Here is a 21,511-nt window from a genome sequence, read left to right on the forward strand (position 1 = left end):
CAGGTGAATGAGAGCCAGCCAGGGCAGAATGAAGAAATCTCACCTCCTAGTGTTGCTCATATGATAACATTTGGCAGACGAGTATTTTTCATTCTTAAGGGATTAGTAGAGAATGAAAGAATGAAAATCATTTTCTCAGCCTCATGTCGTTCCAAAATGCATGACACTTTTTTTCTGTGGAAAACAAATGAAAATCAAATATAAAATAACTTATAACTTGTTCTGTATGAATATACTTGTTCCTTTTCTGCAGGTGTCCATAGCCGGCCAGCCAGGAGGAGTGGAGGCCGCCAGAGCCCGAATTCGGGTAAATAAACATTCATAATATGATTACAAACGTCTGTGTTATTCTGCGATATAGGCAGGAAGTGGAAGTGGGAGGCTGTTATTTATCTTGAGGAAGTTGACAGGTACAGAGGGTGTTAACATAAATGATTTTTTGGATGAGATCAACACATTCCTCAGCATCCCAGCGGTCATCCCGGCAACACAACAAGCAGCATTTATCTTTCTCTGGATGTGTCTAGTAGAGAATGAGAATCAGAATCAGAACTGCTGCCCTCTGTTGGTATTTTATAAGCATTACAGCCACATCTATCCATTTCAATGGAATAAAAACTTTCCTTTCACAAAGCTTTACAGGCAAAAGTCTTTTAATAGGATAAAACATGAGGAATAAGTAGGTTGTAAGAAGCTTTTGACTCTCAAGGTATTGAGTTTTACTTATAAGACCAGCTTTAATAATGGCTTGATGTGGAACACATGGTGCCAATTGAAGCTGGTATGAAACTGCGGTTCGAGTGATATCTTGACTGTTTGGCCGGTTGTCGCCTATGCGCTCCTGCTCCGTCCAGACTCTCTCCTCGGATTTCACCAGCGCCAGGGCTCCACACACGTGCTTCCTCCTCAGAGAGAACCAAGAAAAACAACCCAAAGCATTCGAGCACAGCGGACTTACTTAGTGTTTGCATAAAGACCGAGCCCCAATTAACTCGAGGACGTTCTACACCAGAAACTATCATAAGCCTTCACTATTGTTTCACGAAGCAATTTGTATAAAATGAGTACCTTTGAAAAACCAGGCTGCTCCATTTTTCATGTCCAAAACATATAAAGTTCTGTGAGTAAAATGTACATTTGAGGGAAGGATGTTAGTGGGGCAGTCTCACTTTTTCTCTTCCTCATTCGCGTGACCAGAACTGCTGGGAATTCTTCTCTTGACCACCTAATCATCTCCCATTTTTTCCTCTTTTCTCTCTTCAAAAGATCTTCACCCACAGTCGTTTTGATGCTTTTTTGTGCCGTTACACCCATGTGAATGGTATAGCGCGAGCATAATTCTCACACTTAACCTCAAGTCAAGTTTGAGGTCTCTTTTCGGGCCAACTGAGATTGTTGAGGTAAAGTTAGAATGCAAACTAAGATATTTTTATGAAACCTGGTTTCTGTCCCTCCATTAAAATTCCAGGTAACCAAAAGTTAAAAGGTTATATAGGAGGCAAAAAACAAATCCATTTCAAATTTTTTTTTTTTTTTTTTTCATTTGTGATGATTTTGATCAAATGTTCTACCATTTTGATTTAATTATGTTATGATATACCATTTATGTATATCATAACATAATTAATTCATAAAAATGTATTCATTTTGGGCAATTGCACCACCACGTTATATTTTACAACCTGAACTAACCTTGCCTTGTCATAATAATCTGAACGTGAGCAGTTTTTTTCTCTAAGTAAAAGTAATAAAATATAATTCCAAATTTAAAGTTATTTAACATTTTTTCATTGATTACTCACCCTCATGACATCCAGGTCTGTATGACTTTCTTCTGATGAACACAAACGAAGATATTTGGAAGAAAATGGGTAACCAAACCGTTAACAGTAACCACTGAATTCCATAGAATGGAAAAAATACTGTGAAAGTCAATGGCTACTGTCAACTGGAAAATAAGGGTGAGTAAACAATGACAGAATTTTCCTTTAAGGAAGATTTGTGATATCAGAACACTATGGTCCTAAATAACTATCAAAATGTATTTTAATTCAATAAACATCATCATAGAAGAGTTGTATTCAAACATTGAGCATCATGTAATTGATCTCCAAGCAAAATGTTAATATAGCATGTTTGTGTTTGAGACCCTGCGTGTTTGGCCTTGTCTCAACACTTGATGCTTGAGCGATTAGCCCGTTTAAAGATTAGCCTTGCTTTCTTGGAGGGACCTAGTTCATTTCAATGGAATGATGCACAGAGCATCCTCCTCGCTCTTTGGATGCGTGTTGTCTGTGAAAACAGAAAGCAGACACAGAAGTTATTGATTCTAAAGAAGGTCAGAGGAAAGTTCAGACTTCTTGTTTGTAAAAGATCAGAATACAGAGCTCCCCTCCAAATTCCTTATTAACAATAAGCAAAACAAAACACAGGAGGTTTTTGTTTGGAAAGCTTTGCTCATAGCCGATGCATAAGCCTTTGGTTAAAAATAACCATGGTTATGGTTTTAATAGCTCAAGAATGAGGAGAACCATTGATTGGAATTCCAAAGCTCGCTCCATGTTGGATGCGCTGCTCCCAGCTAAAGTTGAACCTAATAAACATCTCCTTGTCTAAAGGGAGAGTGACTGTCCCGACCACATCTAAAAGTGCAGAGAATGTCTTTCTTTTTGGCCCCCGGTACAGAATATGAGGGTGAGCGGAGCCCCCACAGCATATGGGACTGATCAGAGCTGCATTTTTAAGGCTTGGCTATTCATTCTGTTTACCAATTCAGTTTGGTAAGGCACTGTTTGCTGGGCTCTTGGTGACCCTAAATCACAGTTGAATGATGGGAAATATTTGCTTATTCCGCTTTGTTTCTGAAGACTTCATGGCTTGAATGTCGACCATATGCCTGCTAGCAGTAACTGTAATTTTGGCCAGCATTCATTCAGAGCAAACCATGTTGTTTACATTTAAAGCCAAGCACATACTATCTTGTCACCCTGTGCACATTTAAAAACGAGTTTCCCTTTGTCAAAATCATTATGCACACAGCTAATTGTAGACTGTGTGCATCAGTCACAGTGGCTCTCTTCCTCAACTGTGGCTATAGTCCCAAAATGGCATTCTTGCTCACAGCTAAGCATGAGTTGATTCTTGAAGCCTTCAACCAAAAATTTAAATCTGCAGAAAAAGTATTCACCCTCAGGAAATCCTATGTGGAGATGAGTTTGTTTCATCATTGGGACATATTTGGAGAAATGTATCATTACATCACTTGCTCACCAATGGATCCTCTGCAGTGAATGGATGCCGTCAGAATGAGAGTCCAAAAAATCAAACGAAATCCATAAAGGTGTTTAACTGTAAACCGTCACTTCTGGCCAAAATATGCATTCATAATATCCATAATAACACTTCCGCCAGTGGAAAAAGTCCATCCCCTGTTGTCCTCTCACATCAAAATCCACTGACATTTGTTTACAGCATTATTTTTGCTTGTGAACTGTGCTTCATTATAGATAGAGGACTTTTTATTTTAGCTGGAAGCAGTGGTTTGAAGTCAACAAAAATCTTGATGAGTTTGCAGCTTTTCAATTTACAAGATGTTAATTGATGGACTGGAGTTATGTGGATTATTGTGATGTTTTTTTATCAGCTGTTTGGACAATTTTTTCACAAGGAATATCTTGGGTTGTTGCTCATTTGGGAAACGTGGGTTTGAATTGGTCTGTTGATTAATTAGCCATTGGGTCTGTTGATTAATTACCTATAATCTACCTAACTTGTCAGCCGCAGAAATCACAAAATTTATATCAGTATAATTCAGATTGCATTAACTGATGGTTTCTTGGTCTTCTTTCAGGAGTTACTTCCGCTGGTGTTGATGTTCGAGCTGCCAGTCATAGTACAGCTGAACCCTGACCCCAGTTCTTCTGCCATCCAGCATATCTCCCAGACGTACAACATCTCTGTGGCTTTCAAACAAAGGTCCAGACTCTATGGAGCAACAGGAGTAGTACGGGGCTCACAGAATAATGCTGCAGCCGTGAAGGTGATACACTCATACATATGGGGCAAAATCACCAGTTGCAGTTTTTTTTAGGTTTTTATAGAATTCATGTTCTCATCTAAATCATATAAATATTAACTTTCATCAAGTTTCAACTTCACAAATAACATCTTTCCCTGCACTGCAGCTCTCAGATCTCATTTGTGTTTGTGCATATTCAAATATAACACTTTATGAGTTAGTCCTCTCAAATATGAAAATTCTGTATTCGCTCATAATTTTTGTCTATCCATTGAAAGTCCATTCCACCAAAAAATATTAATAATAATAAAAAATAAAAAAAGTAGTCCATATGAATCAAGAGACAAGAGATTGTTTAAAGATTATAGAAACAAGTCCTATTAATATTAATCCACAAGATGAACAGGGTCTAGCACACAGGGTAACATTCACAATACCGGACAAAGATAGAATGCACAGACTTGACTTAAAATAGGGGAGCTGATGAGGGACAGACAGGTGAGGAGGATGAACTAATAATGACACAACGAGAACAGGAACATAACCAAATATGGGCACAAGAGGGAGAAAACACAACAAACAGTCCATAAATGTGACACGTGATCACACCATATGATGATGAACATTAATTAATACCATTTAATAAAGGATTTAATTTATGTATTTATTCACACATAAACACTGATCATTGCACATACTGTACACAGAGCACATTAAATATGGAAAACACGGTGTATTGTAGCTTTTTGCATATGGTGTGAAGTAACCTCCAAAGCTTTGTCAAAAAGTTTAAGAGTTTATCATGTAAACTTAACATTGTGTCATTATTGAATGATATATCTGCAGTGATCTTAAAGGACAAAATACTAAGGCTTGCATTGCTAAAAAGAATAAGAAAAGATTTCTCAGCAAAGGAAGAAATCACAGGACTTATTGTGAAAACACTGGCACAGTATATGGAGTCTTTGGATATTGCATACATTACTAGTTGGTAGATCTCATGGTGCAAAATAAAATGTAAATTTGTGATTGACATTATTTTTAAAAAAAAATTTAATCATTTATTTGCTTTTTTTAATCATTTATTTATTTGATATTTTCTGTTATTTTTCAGTTATTTAGGAGATTTGTTGAAAATGTTATAGTGTATTTAAGTTATACACCATGCGTACGTGTTGTTTACGTGCAGATCAAAACACGTGCATGCGTCGTGGTACATTCCAAAATGGCGCTAAGGTGACACGGAGGTGAAGAATTGTTGAATAAAGTTATTTTCGTTTTTTGGCACACAAAAAGTATTCTCGTAGCTTTATAAAATTACAGTTGAACCACTGATGTCACGTGGACTATTTTGTCGATCGTCTTAGTACCTAGGACCCTTGCTGTCTATGGAAGGTCAGAAAGCTCTCAGATTTCATCGAAAATATCTATCGAAGATGAACAAAGGTCTTACGGGTTTGGAACAACATGAGTATGAGTAATTAATGACAGAATTGTCAATTTTGGTTGAACTATCCTTTTAAATTAAGATACGTTTACTTGAGATGCAAAATGAAGATACAAAGCCTTGTATTCTGAGAAATTGAGCAAAACTGTAAATGAGATATGAAAATGTATTTTCCCTTTGAATTAACTTATTTTTCCTAAGTCCATTTGTGGACATTTGTTATGTTTTTATCATAAACTCACTTGATGTTGAACAATTAAATCAATTGTTTCATTAATTCTCCCTTGATATTGTATTTTGAAATTTTGAAGTACTGCTAATACTGTGTGCATCTCATTTACTTTGAGAGAACATATTGACTTGGTCTCAAAAAGTATTCAATTTACAATCGTAAAGCCTGCAGAAACCCTACATTTTAAAGGAATATTCTTATGGGGTAATATGTTTGCAAAGCATTTTCATCTCCTAAAGAGAACATCCTCATTATTTCCAGAGAAGATCACAGTAAATCCTCCAGCAGACACCTACACTTTGATCTCTGTGTGTCTGTGGTGTTTGCCGGTGGCGCTGAACTCTTCATGTTGTGCTAATGACTGCCGGAAACACTTTAGACTGAGCGTCTAGTGTGGAAGAAGCCTGCTATTCTTCCCAAGGAGAATCTTCTTCCCTCTCTGCTCTTGAGGAAGGGTCTAGGGCTGGAGTTGTCCTGTGGGCTACTGGCTATGTCTGGTATGTGTTGAGATCTGGAGTGAGGAGTTTGGTGCCAAAACCGCCTACGAACACGGCCAGAAAGGAACCCCATAAGAGCCCCTCTGCCTTTCCTCTCTTCCCCTAGTTTTATGGCGCGCTGAAAGAAACTCCCTGATCTACTGGCGAGAGTGCGCCGGGACGAGGTCAGTCTACTACTGGTAGCACCGTTCTGGCCGGGCCGAGTATGGTTCTCCATGGGAGATTCCTGTCAGGAGAGAGCTCCTCTCACAGGCGGGGGGCATTATCGTCCACCCTCACCCGGAGCTGTGGAAGCTGTTGGTGTGGCTGTTGAGGAGGCACAGCTCATAGCTTCCGGTCTCTCAGCCGAGGTTGCTGAGACCATCCTCCAATCCAGAGCTCCCTCAATGAGGAAACTGTACGCCCTGAAGTGGAAACTTGTCACTTCATGGTGCAGAGACCGCCACCTCGACCCAGTTAACTGCCCGATTGGTACAGTGCTGGAACTCCTGCAGGCCCGTTTCTCCGCAGGGGTAACCCACTCCACCCTGAGGGTTTACGTGGCGGCTATTCAGCCTACCACGTCCTTCTCGGTGGCCTCTCAGTGGGTAGGCACCCCCTAGTTACATGTTTCCTCCAGAGGCTGAGGCCTCCGGCCAGTGAGCTTATGCTATGTGGTGGATCAGGATACTATTACATAGCCTCTAGTCCTCTGCTCTCCCCTGCTCTGGGATCAAGACTCACTTCTCAGAAGTTGGCCTTAGGGATGCAGGCCTGCCCACTTTAGCCACTCGTGGCCTTTTTTCTCTTGCCCTCGTTGTGCTCCTGAGGGACACACACAGGGCAGGGACTTGGAAGTCTGGAGGCGTGGGCAACTCGTTCCCCTAGCGTTTCGACGCAGCTCGAGTTCCTGGAAGGGAACGTCTCAGGTTACGTATGTAACCCTGGTTCCCTGAAGGGAACGAGACGCTGCGTCTCGAGGCCATACTTCCGGCATCCCTGCGAGCAGTTGCTTCATTCCTAGAAGCAAACGCCGGTTCCACTGCACGTGCTTTTATGCTTCCTGGTCGATTATGTCACCCACCCGTGACGTCTCGCCCTTCCATTGGACAGATTACACATGTGATTCAGAGCGCGGTCACGCTGAAGACGTTCCCCTAGCGTTTCGACGCAGCGTCTCGTTCCCTTCAGGGAACCAGGGTTACATACGTAACCTGAGACGTATTCTTGGTTTTGTTAGGTCAGAAATAAGGGCTATATATTTGTCCCCTGAATTGATTTCCAGAGGCATTTTTACCTTTGTAAATGGATTTTTTTATAATTACCTGACTAGATGTATCTGTGTTGTCTTTTATGTCAAATACTTCAATTTAAGCGAATACTTGCATCAATTAGAATACTGTAGACTGTTAACAATAAAATTTGATCAACAAAAATCTTCTTTACACTGAAAACATGTAAGTCACTTTCTTTCTCGCAATTACAAGTTTATATCTCACAATTCGTGTGAGTTTTTATCTTGCAATTGAAAGTTATAAATTCGCAATTCCCACTTTTTCTCCGAATTTGAAGTTATAAACTTACAATTATGAGTTAACATCTTACACTAATTAAATGATAACATCTTACAATATGTCTGTTTTCTTAGAATTGCACAAAGAAAGGTTTGCAAGAATTGCAGGATATAAACTGTGTGTGCAAAATGAAGTCAGAATTGTGAGAAAGACAATTAAAGCTTGTTTCCACCATGAAATAACAAATAAATAAATAAGTAATTGTGGCTTTTTATCATCTCGAAGTCCTCGCAATTGGGAGTTATAAAGTCAGAAATGAAAGAAATGCAAGTAATAAAGTTGTAAAATAAAGGAATAAGGGAAAAAAAGAAAAAAAAAAGTCAGAATCGCGAGATGTAAACTCAAAGTTGTGACACATGTATTGGGAGATATAAACTCACTATTCTGAGAAAAAAAAAAAAAACAAGAAAAACTCCAAAGAATTGGGAGATATAAACTTGCAATTGCAAAAAAAAAAAAAAAATTGGTATTTTCAATCCTGTCAGGTAATCAGTATTCATTTTCACATTTCACTTTGATTCTGTCAGTTGTAATAGATTGTGCAGGCATGGGCAATTTTTAAATTTGGGAGGCAGCTTTGTTCATTACGTGGAATTTTTGCCCCAAGTCCCCATTAATTTCCAACCCTGGTGTCATTGCAGCGGGGCACGGCGGTTTTACTGGAGCACCTCGCAGGCAACCTGGCCAGCGCCATCACGATCAGCACGCAGCTTGACATTGCGCCCCAGCACCACCTCTTCATGATGGGCCGCAACGGTAGCAACATCAAGCACATCATGCAGCGCACAGGAGCGCAGGTCCACTTCCCAGACCCCAACTGCCCACAGAAGAAATCCACCGTCTACGTACAGGGAACAATTGACTCTGTGTGTCTGGCTCGCCAGTACCTGATGGTGAGAGATTTTTTTCGTTCTTTATTTCTCATGCCACAGTGTTTGTGCTGCTAACATGAATGCTTGCACAAATCATGCAGCTTTTTGAGGAAAGTGTATTATTTTTTCTAAGCAATCAGACTTGTTGTCTTATACAAATTATACACTTTCAGCGCAGTGGCTCATTTTCTCTTTACTGTTCTACTCTTGTTTTCCAGTAATAGAATCAATCACATGATGATCATTTTGCTTGTCGTGATTTATCAAATTATTAAAAAATAAATAAAATAGGAAATTATGTCATATAGAGGACCTCTGCAGAATCTCATGACTGTGTGTCAAAGTCAATATATATCTTAAAATATCAGATAGTTTGACCGGTTTCTGAAACAATTTAAGAGAGCCAAAATCATTGATCAAATTAATTTACTTGTAAATTTTAAATTAAAAAATTAATTTAGCTTGTAAATCACATCACATTACAAGCATATGTATTATCTTTTTACTTAACCTGTCATTTTTGTATGTTTGTATAAATCTGTCATGAATACAAATCTCAATTTTACAACCACAGTTTAATTGTTTGTTACAGCAACTAATTAATACATTATCAATTTTTTTTTATAAAAAGTGCCAAATCATTCATATACTGTATGTATATATATGTATATTTATTTATATATATATATATATATATATATATATATATATATATATATATATATATATATTAGGGATGAACGATATTGGATTTTGCCGATATCCGATATGCCGATATTTTCAACTCATTTTGGTCGATACCGATATATTTCCTTTTGTGTGGATCTGGAAACGTTTCGGTAAAATCATTTCAGTGCATCACTAAAATATGATATTTACAGAATAGAATATACTCTTTACCTTGAATAATATATTTATAAAATAATGATTGAGATATATGATAATGAAAATGTATTACAATATCACTTTTTACTTGATGGTTACATCACATTACCACAGTAAACTACTGTTAAAAAGTATAATAAATTGCATTGAGAAGAAAAATTGCAGATGATATTACTACTTGATTTGAAAATAGCCCCCTAGGCACCACAAGGTAATCCTTAGCAGAAGCTTTAGTTTCTCTCTACTCTCATCTAGTTTCATCTCATCTTCCCTCAAGCCATCACACAAATAGTGGCTCTGGTTTGTCTCATTATGTGGTGGTCCTTTTCAAATGAATGGTCTCCAACCAACACAGAACAATATTAAACTGACAAAGGCAGGGGCACGTGAAAAAAAAAAACACAATTATTTTGAGGAACACACAAGTGGAGAGCATTCCCTCGCTCTCAAAACAGAATAATTAGCCATCCACCACACTGCGGTCCTCTCTGGAGACAGATATTGGCCCGTCTGTACCCGCAAATCCTGATTTAAACACTCAGCTGGAGGCAGAGGGAAGAGGCAGTACTCAAGAATAATTTATTCACAGTTTTTGGCTCAATTTAGATCCATTAAGGACATTTTTAGCATTCACAAATAAGACTGTCATAGCAGGCTTTCCACCACACAATCTAGGCTCTAGAACTTTTCCTGCATATGTAGCAGTTTCTTCACTGCCTGCTGAGTTAGCTGTGTCGGGAGAGGAAAAAGAAGGTCAAGGCCCAGTAAATGAAAGCCTTACGCCCGGAGTACCTGCTGCTGTTTTTCTTTTCAACATGAGAAGTAGGTGATGGATCACTGCTGAATAACTGTAGCGTTGCTGCTTTAGGACCGAGGCCAACGGAGTCCTTGAAACACTTAAAGTTTGACTGAATGAATTATTTACAACTGTGTAGAAAAACTTTGTTCATTTCTTTTTTTCTTGCTTACTTCCTTGTGCTTTCCACAGGGCTGCCTGCCACTGGTGCTGATGTTTGATATCAAAGAGGACATCGAGGTGGAACCGCAGTGTATTACTTCCCTAATGGAACAGCTTGATGTGTTCATTAGTGTCAAACCCAAACCCAAGCAACCTAGCAAGGTTTGCACACTCACACTATTTACATGACCAAACTTGACCTTACATACGCAACATATGGTGGTGGACACTTTTAGATGTTACACTTTGAGCTTTTCACAGGACTCACTTTTTGTTTTTGAGCCATTTGAGCAATGACTTTTAATCAACTTTCACAGGGATTTTTAGTGGATGTATGAAGTAAGTTCTCCTCAAGTTCACACACAGTTGTTCACAGTTGTAAATTTAAGAGTTTTAACTCTAAAAATATATTAAATGTAAGGTTAGATCTATTACATTTATTCGCCAGATAAAGGAAAATTATTATTAACTAATTTACAGGTTTTTGCCATAGCATTGTAGGACCAGATTCACTAAAAAGGGCAAATTAGCCGATGGGAGGGGAAAATTCTGCGGGTGATTTACTAACAATACGCACAGTAAAGAACACAGACAGAATGAACTAAACTAGGACAGGAAATGCCAAATAAGGACAAAACGGAACTAAATGGAAACTGACACGTGTAATTAATCTATATAATATATGGGTTTCACTTTCTCAAATGAGTGACAAAAAATATTGACCTTTTGCACGATATTCAATTTTTTTGAGATGTACCTGTATATAATAAATTAATAAGAAGTTATATATTCATAATACATTACATTTTAAAATATATTCACAAAGAATACAGTTTATTTTAAGTTGTAATAATATTTCACAATATTGCTATTTTACTATATTTTTGATCAAATAAATCTTTGGTGAGCATAGGAGACTTTCAGAAAAATTCAAAAAATCTTACCACTCTAGTCCCTGTAGTGTAATGTAAAGACATTCATACATTTTTTAGTCTAGATTAAGTCTCCAGCTTTTTGATGCCACCATGTAAGATACCTTGAATCCTCAGATCAAGCATTAAGGCCTAGCTCTTTCAGAGGCTTAAAATTAAGACGCCTAGTCTTGTAAAAGTATTGTATGGCACGTATAGGATTTGTGGGTGGCTTACTAGCAGGATGTGGAAACTGGGAACGCTTCACGTCCTTGGTCATGGTCAAAGGTGAAATTATATCCTGTGTTTTAAGCTGAATGGCAGCACTGTAAATTATCAATATTAGTATAAACCTCTTTTTTTCCATTTCAGTGATTTGTGTTGATGCCTCTGGCTTCTCTTCTTTCACTCTGCTAATAGTTTGCTACAGTAGTAGCCTTGACTAATGTATACAGCACATATGCTTAGGAGGAAGTACTGTATATACTACCAATAGAAAGGGAAATATGAGAACATGTAGAATTTCAGTACATTCACAGAAATCCTCCACTCTCAGGTTCAGTTAAGTTCAGCAAGTTCACCACTAATAGATCTTTACAACCTCAAACTCATATACCATGAATTAAAGGGATCATGAGAAATAAAAGTTTCATTGGTCTTTTGAAATAAAATAATTTGATGCTAAATGAAAACATACTGAAATCAGAACCTCCTTCCTAGTGAAAAAGACCGTGAATTGAAACTAAATTTACTCCTAAACAATAGAAGAATTAATAATGAAAGTGAAATATGGTAAAGTTCACCAAACCATGTGATGTTTCTTGCTGTGTGCAGCACTTGCCGCTTTACCCTTCCTTTAACATCTACAATAACCTCAAAGTGCAAAAATATTTTTTTAAATCATGAATTAACTCTCTTTAAAAGGAAACACCATCCACATTATATTCATTATGATGTCATTCTGTACCACAGATGCAAAATGTACTGATTTTGCTAACACTAGAAGAGTTTTTGAACTAATTTTCTCACTCTGTTTTCTCTGAGTCTGAGTTCAGCCCAAACTATCTGTCACTCGACAGATCATACGCAAAATGCAAATGCAAAGGTTGAACATGTAAGAATAGTGCATGTTTACACTAATAAAAAAAGAGAATTGAAAATGTTCTGTGTGAAAGCCCCCTTAATACCTGTTTAGACTAAGAATGATAACAATAACTAAATTATAATCCACACCAATGCATGATAACATTCTCTGATTGGCAGGCAGTGTTTAGAACATTCATCAGTTGGAAAAAAAAAATCAATTTGAAAGTGATTCCAACAACATTATTCACCTGCGCCGTTATCAATATAGTTTAAATAGAATGATTTTTTAAACTTTATCTTATTGTTATCATTAATGTTAATGTGTTTGGTGTGAACTGGACTTCACTCCCTTTGTGACAATTAATTATTCTATTGTTGATAAAACCTGTTCTGCTGGACTCTGCTGTTGTTGTTTTTTTGAATGACACCAAACAAACCCTGTATGACTTTTGCATGGTCCTAAAATAGCACCTGCCAATGGATTTCTGATTTCTAAACTCTAAATCTCTTTTTCTCTGGACTGTCAGTCAGTGATAGTGAAGAGTGTGGAGAGGAACGCTCTGAACATGTACGAGGCCAGGCGTTATGTGTTGGGTTTGGAGAGCAGTGGTGTATCAGTCCCCACCAGCACCAGCAGTAACAGCAGCAGTTCTCCTTCCGCCCCTGCTCCACCTCCACATCTCAGCTGCCCCATTGGCCTTGACATCCTGGCCTCTGCTGGCCTCGGCCTCACCAGCCTAGGTAAGAAAACGGTACTTTATTTACGGTATTTATTTCCGGCGGCTATAAAAGTACATTATTCTTCTAATCAACTTGAGTTTAATTAAATAAATACATCTGATTCAGTTCCTAAATCTGTTTTTGTGGACTGATACAGGAGTGCACTTTACAGTATTGAAAAATCCAAAATGCAGGGGTGTGTGAACAATTCAAAAAGCGAGGGGAACGTTATTGTCAGCTTGACTTATGAATATTAATGAGGTTATGTAACATACTTCCAGTAGTCCTAATTGTTTTGCTGAAAGGCATGTAAATGGGTGCAAAGCATAACAGGATTACCACTTCCACTTCATTGCTTTGTCCGCCGACTAAACCAGCTGGCTTAGACTTTTGCATGGTCCTGAAGATGTAGTTTTACATGAGTTTTACATTCTTCTCTTTGCACCGAAGATGAGTAAAAAGAGACTGTTAAATATGAAGATTTTGGAAGCTGAAAAGGTTAGGGGAACTAAATAAGTTGTGATTTCTGTCTCCCTGCTAAAATATAACCAATATTAAAATAATTTAGTCAGAAGTCTAAATCACTAGAATTAGATTAAAATTTGTTGTCAAAATGAACACTACATTAGCTGAACAGCTGGATGAGACGTACTACTTGCACAGTAAGTGCTTTCAAAAATGAAAATTTGCTGAACATTTCACCCTCAGGCCATACAATTAGATTGGTTTGTTTCTTGATCTGAACAGATTTGGAGAAATACATCATTTGCTCAACAATGGATCCTCTGCAGTGAATGGGTGCCGTCAGAATGAGAGTCCAGACAGCTGATAAAAACACCAAAATAATCCACACCACTCCAGTCCATCAATTAACATCTTTTGCAGCAAAAAGCTGCATGTTTGTAATAACAAATCAGCTGTTTAGACTCTAATTCTGACGACACCCATTCACTACTGGATCCATTGCTGAGCAAGTGATGTAATGCTGATTAAGAAAAAAACTCTCATTCACCTTAGACAGCCTTAGAGTAGGTACATTTGCAGCAGATTTCATTTCTGAACTATTCCTTTACATGTACAGACAATTTCTTATGTTGAAATTGTGTTTTTGGTTTATTGTCTGATCTTTTTGAACTGACCTGTAGGTCTGCTGGGACCTACGACAGCCTCCATGACAGGACCCTCCACCAACTCCCTTCTCAACGCTCTCAACAGCTCCATCAGCCCATTACAGACATCCACCTCTGGAACACCAAGCCCCAATCTCTGGTCGACCTCATTTGCCAGTCCCGCCAGCACTCCAGGTAAGGAGAACACTGACAGACATCCACAAACAAATACACTCAGTATGGATTCTTCATCCCATATGTTCACACTGTAGTTCACACTTTAGTGATCTTGAAATAAAATTTGAAAAAAACTTGAAAGCGATTCCTTTGATTGTGATAGGGTCTCAGTCCACTTTACATTCACATTTGTTGTTATTTAAAACCCAGTCTATTTAATTTAATTTTATTTCATTTAGAAGACAGAAACAAAATGTATTTTTATTATACAATATTAAGATACATCTTTCAAACCAAACTCGATAATTGTTTTTTCTTAGGTTTCTCATCACCCTTGATGATCCACCCAGCCACCCAGGCCACTCTAACCAGCATCTTGCTGTCAGGGGTGTCAGGCTACACCCAGAACACTCCGTCTCCTCCACCTGGTCTCGCCCCCATAGACGCCCAAGTCAACGGAGTATCAGACTGCAGTAAAGCCATGTCCCCCCTTAGTAGCAAAGTGAGTCTTCTTTCACCATCATGAGATGATATATAATTATGCTAAAACGTCCTGTATATCTCTCATAGTTAGTTTTCTTTGATTTCCTTTTGACCGGAATATCGTGTGCATGTGTGTTGTGTTGCAGCCCAGCTCCATGTACAGCAGAATGTCTGCAGCGTCTCTGGCAGATAAAGTTCTGAACGCAGCTCATGGCGACTCTGTGCAGGAAGCCAGTCCCCACTGCCCTTCTGAACCGCTGTCCAGCAAGTCCAGCCAAGACCAAGGTCTGCATTACCCACAGCTCCTCATTATATCCTCAATATAAGATGCATTTCTCTGTACTGCAAAAGTCATTTTGTTTTTTTCTTAGTAAAAATATCCATAATGCTTAATATAGATACAACAGCTTGCCAGTGGGATCAGAAAAATAAACTAATTGTAAAATATTAATATTAACAATTGTTAATTGGTATACATATACACACTGCCAAGATTTGTGGTCCTTTAAAAAAAAAAAAAAACAATTCAGCAAGGACACATCAAATGGATAAAAAGTGACAGTAAAGACATTCATAATGTTACAAAAGATTTATATTTGAAATAAACAACAATAAATATTCTTTTGAGATTTCTATTCATCAAAGAATCATTTTCAAAAATCCACAAAAATATTAAGCAGCAAAACTGTTTTCAATATTGATACAAGAAATGTTTTTTGAGCACCATATCAGCATATTAGAATGATTTCTGAAGGATCACGTGACAACAAAAATTTTTTTTTTAAGTTTTAAAAGTTGCCATCACAGGAATATATTTTTAAAATGAGGTAAAACAGAAAACTCTTATTTTAAACTTTACTAATAATATTTCACAATATTATTCTTTTTAATGTATTTGTGATCAAATAAATGCACCCTTTAAACATTCAAAAATCTTACTTCGCCAAACTTATATAAAGAATGTTTTGTTTTTTTAAGAAACTATTACAGTCAGTCAAGTCTGATGGCATATTCACCAAAACTGATCCCTGAGAATTTAGTAATTTTATCTGGTAAATGCCAGCTTTATTTATACTGCAGTGCATGCCATGTGAATCAACATTTCATGCATGCCGCTTTCCAAGGCTACATTAATTGAAAGATATATTATACTCTCTTTTATTTGAGCCTAATGCAACCAGTGACATTCACCGCTGAATTATGTCAACCATTTGATTAGCACTTGAAACAGCTCCTCGACCTTCTCTAGATTGCAAGCTAGAATTTCTTGATTTTGGTCAGTATAATTATGGATAAATATAAACTCGGTTCCAAATTATTATACCATTCCTTCCTGCTCCCTGAACGGGGAATCTGTGGAAATACAAGGCCAAGGTTTTCTATGCTCCAGCATTGTTAAAGCTGTTTGAGTTGGCCTAACATCCATTTAGTCAGTGTGTTTTTGCTATCAGATGAGGCGAAGTCAATTCAATCTCGTTAGTCCTTAAAAGCAGTGAAGGTAAATGGCGTGTTAGATCCTCTGATGCTGAGTGCTGCAGGAATACAATCTCAAACTACTCAACTAAAACGTTCAATATGGCTTGAGGAAAGAATAACACTGTTTTCGACTATGTGTGTGTTTCAGGATCGGATACGTTCGTGGAGGTGGGCATGCCTCGAAGCCCCTCTCACTCGGGAAACAGCAATGAACTGAAGCAGATGTTTGCGTCTTGTAAGACGACGTCTGGAAAGAGGCAAGCCCTGGAGCTTCTTCAGGGCACCAAGAACTCCCTCCTACAGTACGATCACATGCACAATCACTCACAAGTCAATATTAGAGTTAGCCAGTAATGCATCTTGTGATTAAACATATTTGTTCTTTATCTTTTCTTTTATCCATGTAGTTCAGACTGTCTGTTGTCAGACTCTGACTCCAGCGCCTCAGAGAGTCCTGATAAACGCGCTCCGGGCAGTGAAAGAGCAGCAGAACGGGCCGCTCAGCAGAATTCAGACAGAATCCGCCTGCCGCCCCAATCCTCCTTCTCCAGCATGCAGGTGATGAACCCTTAATGTTACTTAAAAACTCTTTAGAAGAGTGAAAGTGCTGCCCTTAGTTACAAAAATGATTATCAAATAAATCTAGCAGCTGTGAATATTACATCTAGCTTTCGCCATTTCAGTTTAACTTTCCACATGGAAATAATACACTAATGGTCAAAACAAAGTTCTCTTAATGTTTTTTAAAAATAAATCTCTTATGCTCAGCAAGGCTGCATTTATTTGATCAAAAACAATAAGATTGTGAAAAATTACAGTTTAATAGAACTGTTTTCTACTTGAATATATCTTAAAATGTAATTTATTCCCATGATGCAAAGCTGAATTTTCAGCATCAGTCTTCACCGGCACTTGATCCTTCAGAAACATTCAGTAATTATTGTCTATTATTTATAATGGTTCTTATTATTGTCAATGCTTAAAACAGTGATATTTTTTATTCAGGATCCTGCGATTAATAAAAGCATAATAGCATAATAGGTTCTAAGCATAATAGTCATCTGAAATAGTCATCTTTAGTAACATGATAAATTAATGCTGTGAAACGATTAATCGCAATTAATCGCATCCAAAAATGAAGGTTTTTGTTTACAGAGTATATGTGTGTGCTGTGTATATTTATTATGTATATATAAATACACACACATGCATGTATATATTGAAGAAAAATGTTACATTTATATGTTATAGTTATATATAATATAAATTATATGATTATAAATATATACTTGTAAATAAATGTAAATATTTTCAAAACGTATGCTGTATGTGTGTGTCTTTATATATACATAATAAATATACGAAGAGTTTATTTGCAAAAACAGATAAACAGATAATATTTTTTTGTTGTTTTTTAACGTAATCAAAATAACCCAGCTTTAGTTTGATTGAGATTAACTGGAATGCACAATGAAAAAACATGATTTCTGAAAATTGTTACAAAAAAAAGTTATTGTTATTGTAAAGTTATTTTATTGTTAAAGAGTTATCTGTTTTTGCAAATGAAATCTTCATACACAGTACACAAACATATACTGTATATTATGTAAACAAAAACTTTTATTTAGGATGTTGACAGCACTATTATGAATATATTTAACTGTACTTTTGATCAATTGAATGTATTCTGGTGAATTACTAGTCTTACTTATCCCAAACTTTTGAATGGTTGTGTATCATGGTTTCTACAAAAATATTAAGAAGCAAAAACTGTTTGCAACATTGATAATAAAAACAAATGTTTCTTAAGCAGCATATTAGAATGATTTCTGAAGGATCATGTGACCCTGAGTAATGATGCTGAAAATTCAGCTTTACATCACAGGAATTACTGTACATTTTAAAATATATTCAAATAGAAATAATATCATTTCAAAATATTATAGTTTTTACTGTAAATAAATGTAGCCTTGTTAAAGATAAGAGACTTCTTTTTTTTTTTTTTTATCTTAATTATTCCAAACTTTTGACGGGTTCTGTATGTTTCCGGCTGTGTTGTGATCTTATGCCCTGCCTCTTAATACAATGCCATGTTTCTGAAACGACAGAAAGTCGGCACTATTCTGTTCGCCATAGTCTGTTAAATGGTTTTGACAGAATGAGGCAATGTTTACCATTTGCCTTTCCCGTTCTATAAACCAAGCTGACAGGAGAAATAAGGGACATAATTCTTAAATCCTTTCCAACAGCCTAAACATTCTTCGCTTTCTCTCTGTTCACCTCTACAGGCGTTTGACTACGAGCAAAAGAAGTTATTGGCAACCAAAGGTATGTGCTTGACAAATCAAATCACAGTTAAAGCTATATACAGAGCCTTAAAGAGTATCTCCCACCCATCTATATTGTTAAAAACAATTCTGCTGGTAGGCTGCTGGGTGAATTGGAAACCGGTTGTGTTTAGTCTAGTGTGCCAGCAATGAACAAAGCAGGACTACAGTGTCTTCACACGCTGAATGTCTGGCAGTGAGTAGGGTGTCATTAAAGCCCTGTTTCACATTTACGGTAAATATACTCTGCCTCATAAAGCTTCTCCACACCTCACACCCTGTGTCCAGCGTTCATACTCTAAACTATGGACCTGAGAATGAGGAATGTACCCAGTGTTAACGCTCTTCTTGCCCACACACTGTAAACAGTTCTTTGTTAATGATTTATGTTGGAACTGTATGGAAATGTGGCACACCATTTCATTGTAAAATCCGGGCCGGCGTTAGCTATAGGCAGAGCAGGCGATTGCCTAGGGCCTCGGGCTTTGAGGAGGGGCTTCCAGAATCAGAATCAGAATCAGCTTTATTGGCCAAGTATGTTTACACATACAAGGAATTTGTTGTAGTGACAGAAGCTCCACAGTGCAACAGAAAGACAGCAACAGAACAGGACACAGATAATAAAATAATAATATACAAATACCCAAATAGGCAATGTACAAAGCAGCAAAAACACAATATATAATATAGACAACTATGTATGTACAGGTCAAGTATGTGCAAATTAGAAATGAGAAAATAAAATAAGTGAGTGTGGTGAATGGATAATGTATTATAGTTGTGTGTTCCACATTTATTGTTGAGTGTTCATGAGATGGATTGCCTGAGGGAAGAAACTGTTTCTGTGTCTGGTCGCTCTGGTGCTCAGAGCTCTGTAACGTCGACCAGATGGTAACAGTTCAAAGAGGGAGTGTGCTGGATGTGAGGGGCCCAGAGTGATTTTACCAGCCCTTTTGCTCACTCTGGATAAGTGCAGCTCTTGGAGAGTAGGGAGTACCAATGGTTGTACCAACGATTCGCTCAGCAGTCCGGACTACTCTCCGTAGTCTTCTGAGGTCAGATTTGGTAGAGATTTGCTGAGCTGAACCAGACAGTTATTGAAGTGCAGAGGCTGGATTCAATGATGGTGGAGTAGAACTGTTTCAGCAGCTCCTGTGGCAGGTTGAACTTCCTCAGCTGGCGAAGAAAGTACAATCTCTGTTGGGCCTTTCTGACAATGGAGTCTATGTGAATATCCCACTTCAGGTCCTGGGAGATGGTGGTGCCCAGGAATCTGAATGACTCCACTGCAGTCACAGTGCTGTTCATGATGGTGAGTGGGGGGAGAGCAGGGGGGTTTCTCCTGAAGTCCACAATCATCTCCACAGTTTTGAGCATGTTAAGCTCCAGGTTGTTAAGACTGCACCAGACAGCCAACTCCTTAACCTCCTGTCTGTAAGCAGACTCGTCACTGTCCTGGATGAGGCCGATCAGTGTGGTGTCATCTGCAAACTTCAGGAGCTTGACAGAGGGGTCTTTAGAAGTGCAGTCATTGGTGTAGAGGCCCTGTACGCAGCCCTGAGGAGCTCCAGTGCTGATGGTACGAGTGCTGGATGTGAATTTACCGAACTTTACTTACTGCTGTCTGTCTGTCAGGAAGCTGTTGATCCACTGACAGACAGAGGTGGGGACAGGGAGCTGGATTAGTTTATTCTGAAGGATTTCCGTGATGATGGTGTTAAAAGCGGAGCTGAAGTCCACAAACAGGATCCTCAAATAAGTCCCTGGTCTGTCCAGATGCTTCAGGATGAAGTGCAGTCCCATGTTGACTGCATCATCCACAGACCTGTTTGCTCTGTAGGCATACTGCAGGGGGTCCAGTAAGGGACCAGTGATGTCCTTCAGGTAAGCCAAAACCAGTCTTTCAAATGATTTCATGGCTACAGACGTTAGGGCCACAGGTCTGTAGTCATTAAGTCCAGTAATTTTGGGTTTATTTGGGACGGGGATGATGGTGGAGCGTTTGAAGCATGAGGGGACTTCACACAACTCCAGTGATCTATTGAAGATCTGTGTGACGATGGGGGCCAGCTGGTCAGCACAGATTTTCAGACAGGCTGGTGACACACCGTCTGGGCCTGGTGCTTTCCCTTCTTTTGTTCTTCCTGAAGACCTGGCACACATCTTCTTCGCTGATTTGAATTGTAGGTGTGGGGAGAGGAGGGTTGCTGGAGGTGTTAATGGTTGTGTGGAGAGGTGTTCAGGGCGGGTGTGGGGTGATTTTTAAAAACTACAATAAAACTCGTTCAAGTCGTCTGCCAGGTGTTGATTCTCCAGAGTGCTGGGGGATGGTGACTTGTAACTGGTGATATCCTTCATTCCTTTCCACACTGAAGCAGGATCACTGGAAGATAATTTTTTCCTTAGCTTGTCAGAATAATTCCTCTTTGCCACTCTGATCTCCTTTTCCAGTGTGTATTTGGCCTGTTTGTACAAGACTTTATCCCTTTTCTGTAAGCATCTTCTTTGGTCTGGCGGAGCTGTCTGAGTTTTGCAGTGAACCATGGTTTATCATTGTTGTAGATTAGATGAGTCCTGTTAGGAATGCACACATCCTCACAGAAACTGATATAAGATGTTACAGTCTCTGCGAGCTCGTCCAGATTGATGGCAGACGCTTCAAAAACAGAACAATCAGTGAGAGAGAAACAGGCTTGTAGATCCCGCTCTGTTTCGTTAGTCCATCTTTTAACAGTTCTTAATACAGCCTTTGCAGATTTA

General features: G+C 38.2%; 1 protein-coding gene across 1 annotated transcript in view; it reads left to right on the forward strand.

Moving 5' to 3' along the window:
- Positions 1–21,511, forward strand: part of LOC306857940 (protein bicaudal C homolog 1-like) — a 94,610-nt gene that overhangs the window by 59,048 nt on the left and 14,051 nt on the right. The window contains exons 6-16 of the mRNA XM_079398229.1: positions 254–307; positions 3,851–4,039; positions 8,389–8,640; positions 10,493–10,624; positions 12,987–13,200; positions 14,325–14,483; positions 14,786–14,967; positions 15,095–15,233; positions 16,573–16,726; positions 16,832–16,982; positions 18,713–18,752. Of these exons, the coding sequence (XP_079254355.1) occupies positions 254–307; positions 3,851–4,039; positions 8,389–8,640; positions 10,493–10,624; positions 12,987–13,200; positions 14,325–14,483; positions 14,786–14,967; positions 15,095–15,233; positions 16,573–16,726; positions 16,832–16,982; positions 18,713–18,752 (1,666 nt within the window). The remainder of the gene's footprint in view (positions 1–253; positions 308–3,850; positions 4,040–8,388; positions 8,641–10,492; positions 10,625–12,986; positions 13,201–14,324; positions 14,484–14,785; positions 14,968–15,094; positions 15,234–16,572; positions 16,727–16,831; positions 16,983–18,712; positions 18,753–21,511) is intronic.

This window comes from Barbus barbus (assembly GCF_936440315.1).
Source record: "Barbus barbus genome assembly, chromosome: 38".
In the NCBI taxonomy this organism is placed as follows: domain Eukaryota; kingdom Metazoa; phylum Chordata; class Actinopteri; order Cypriniformes; family Cyprinidae; genus Barbus; species Barbus barbus.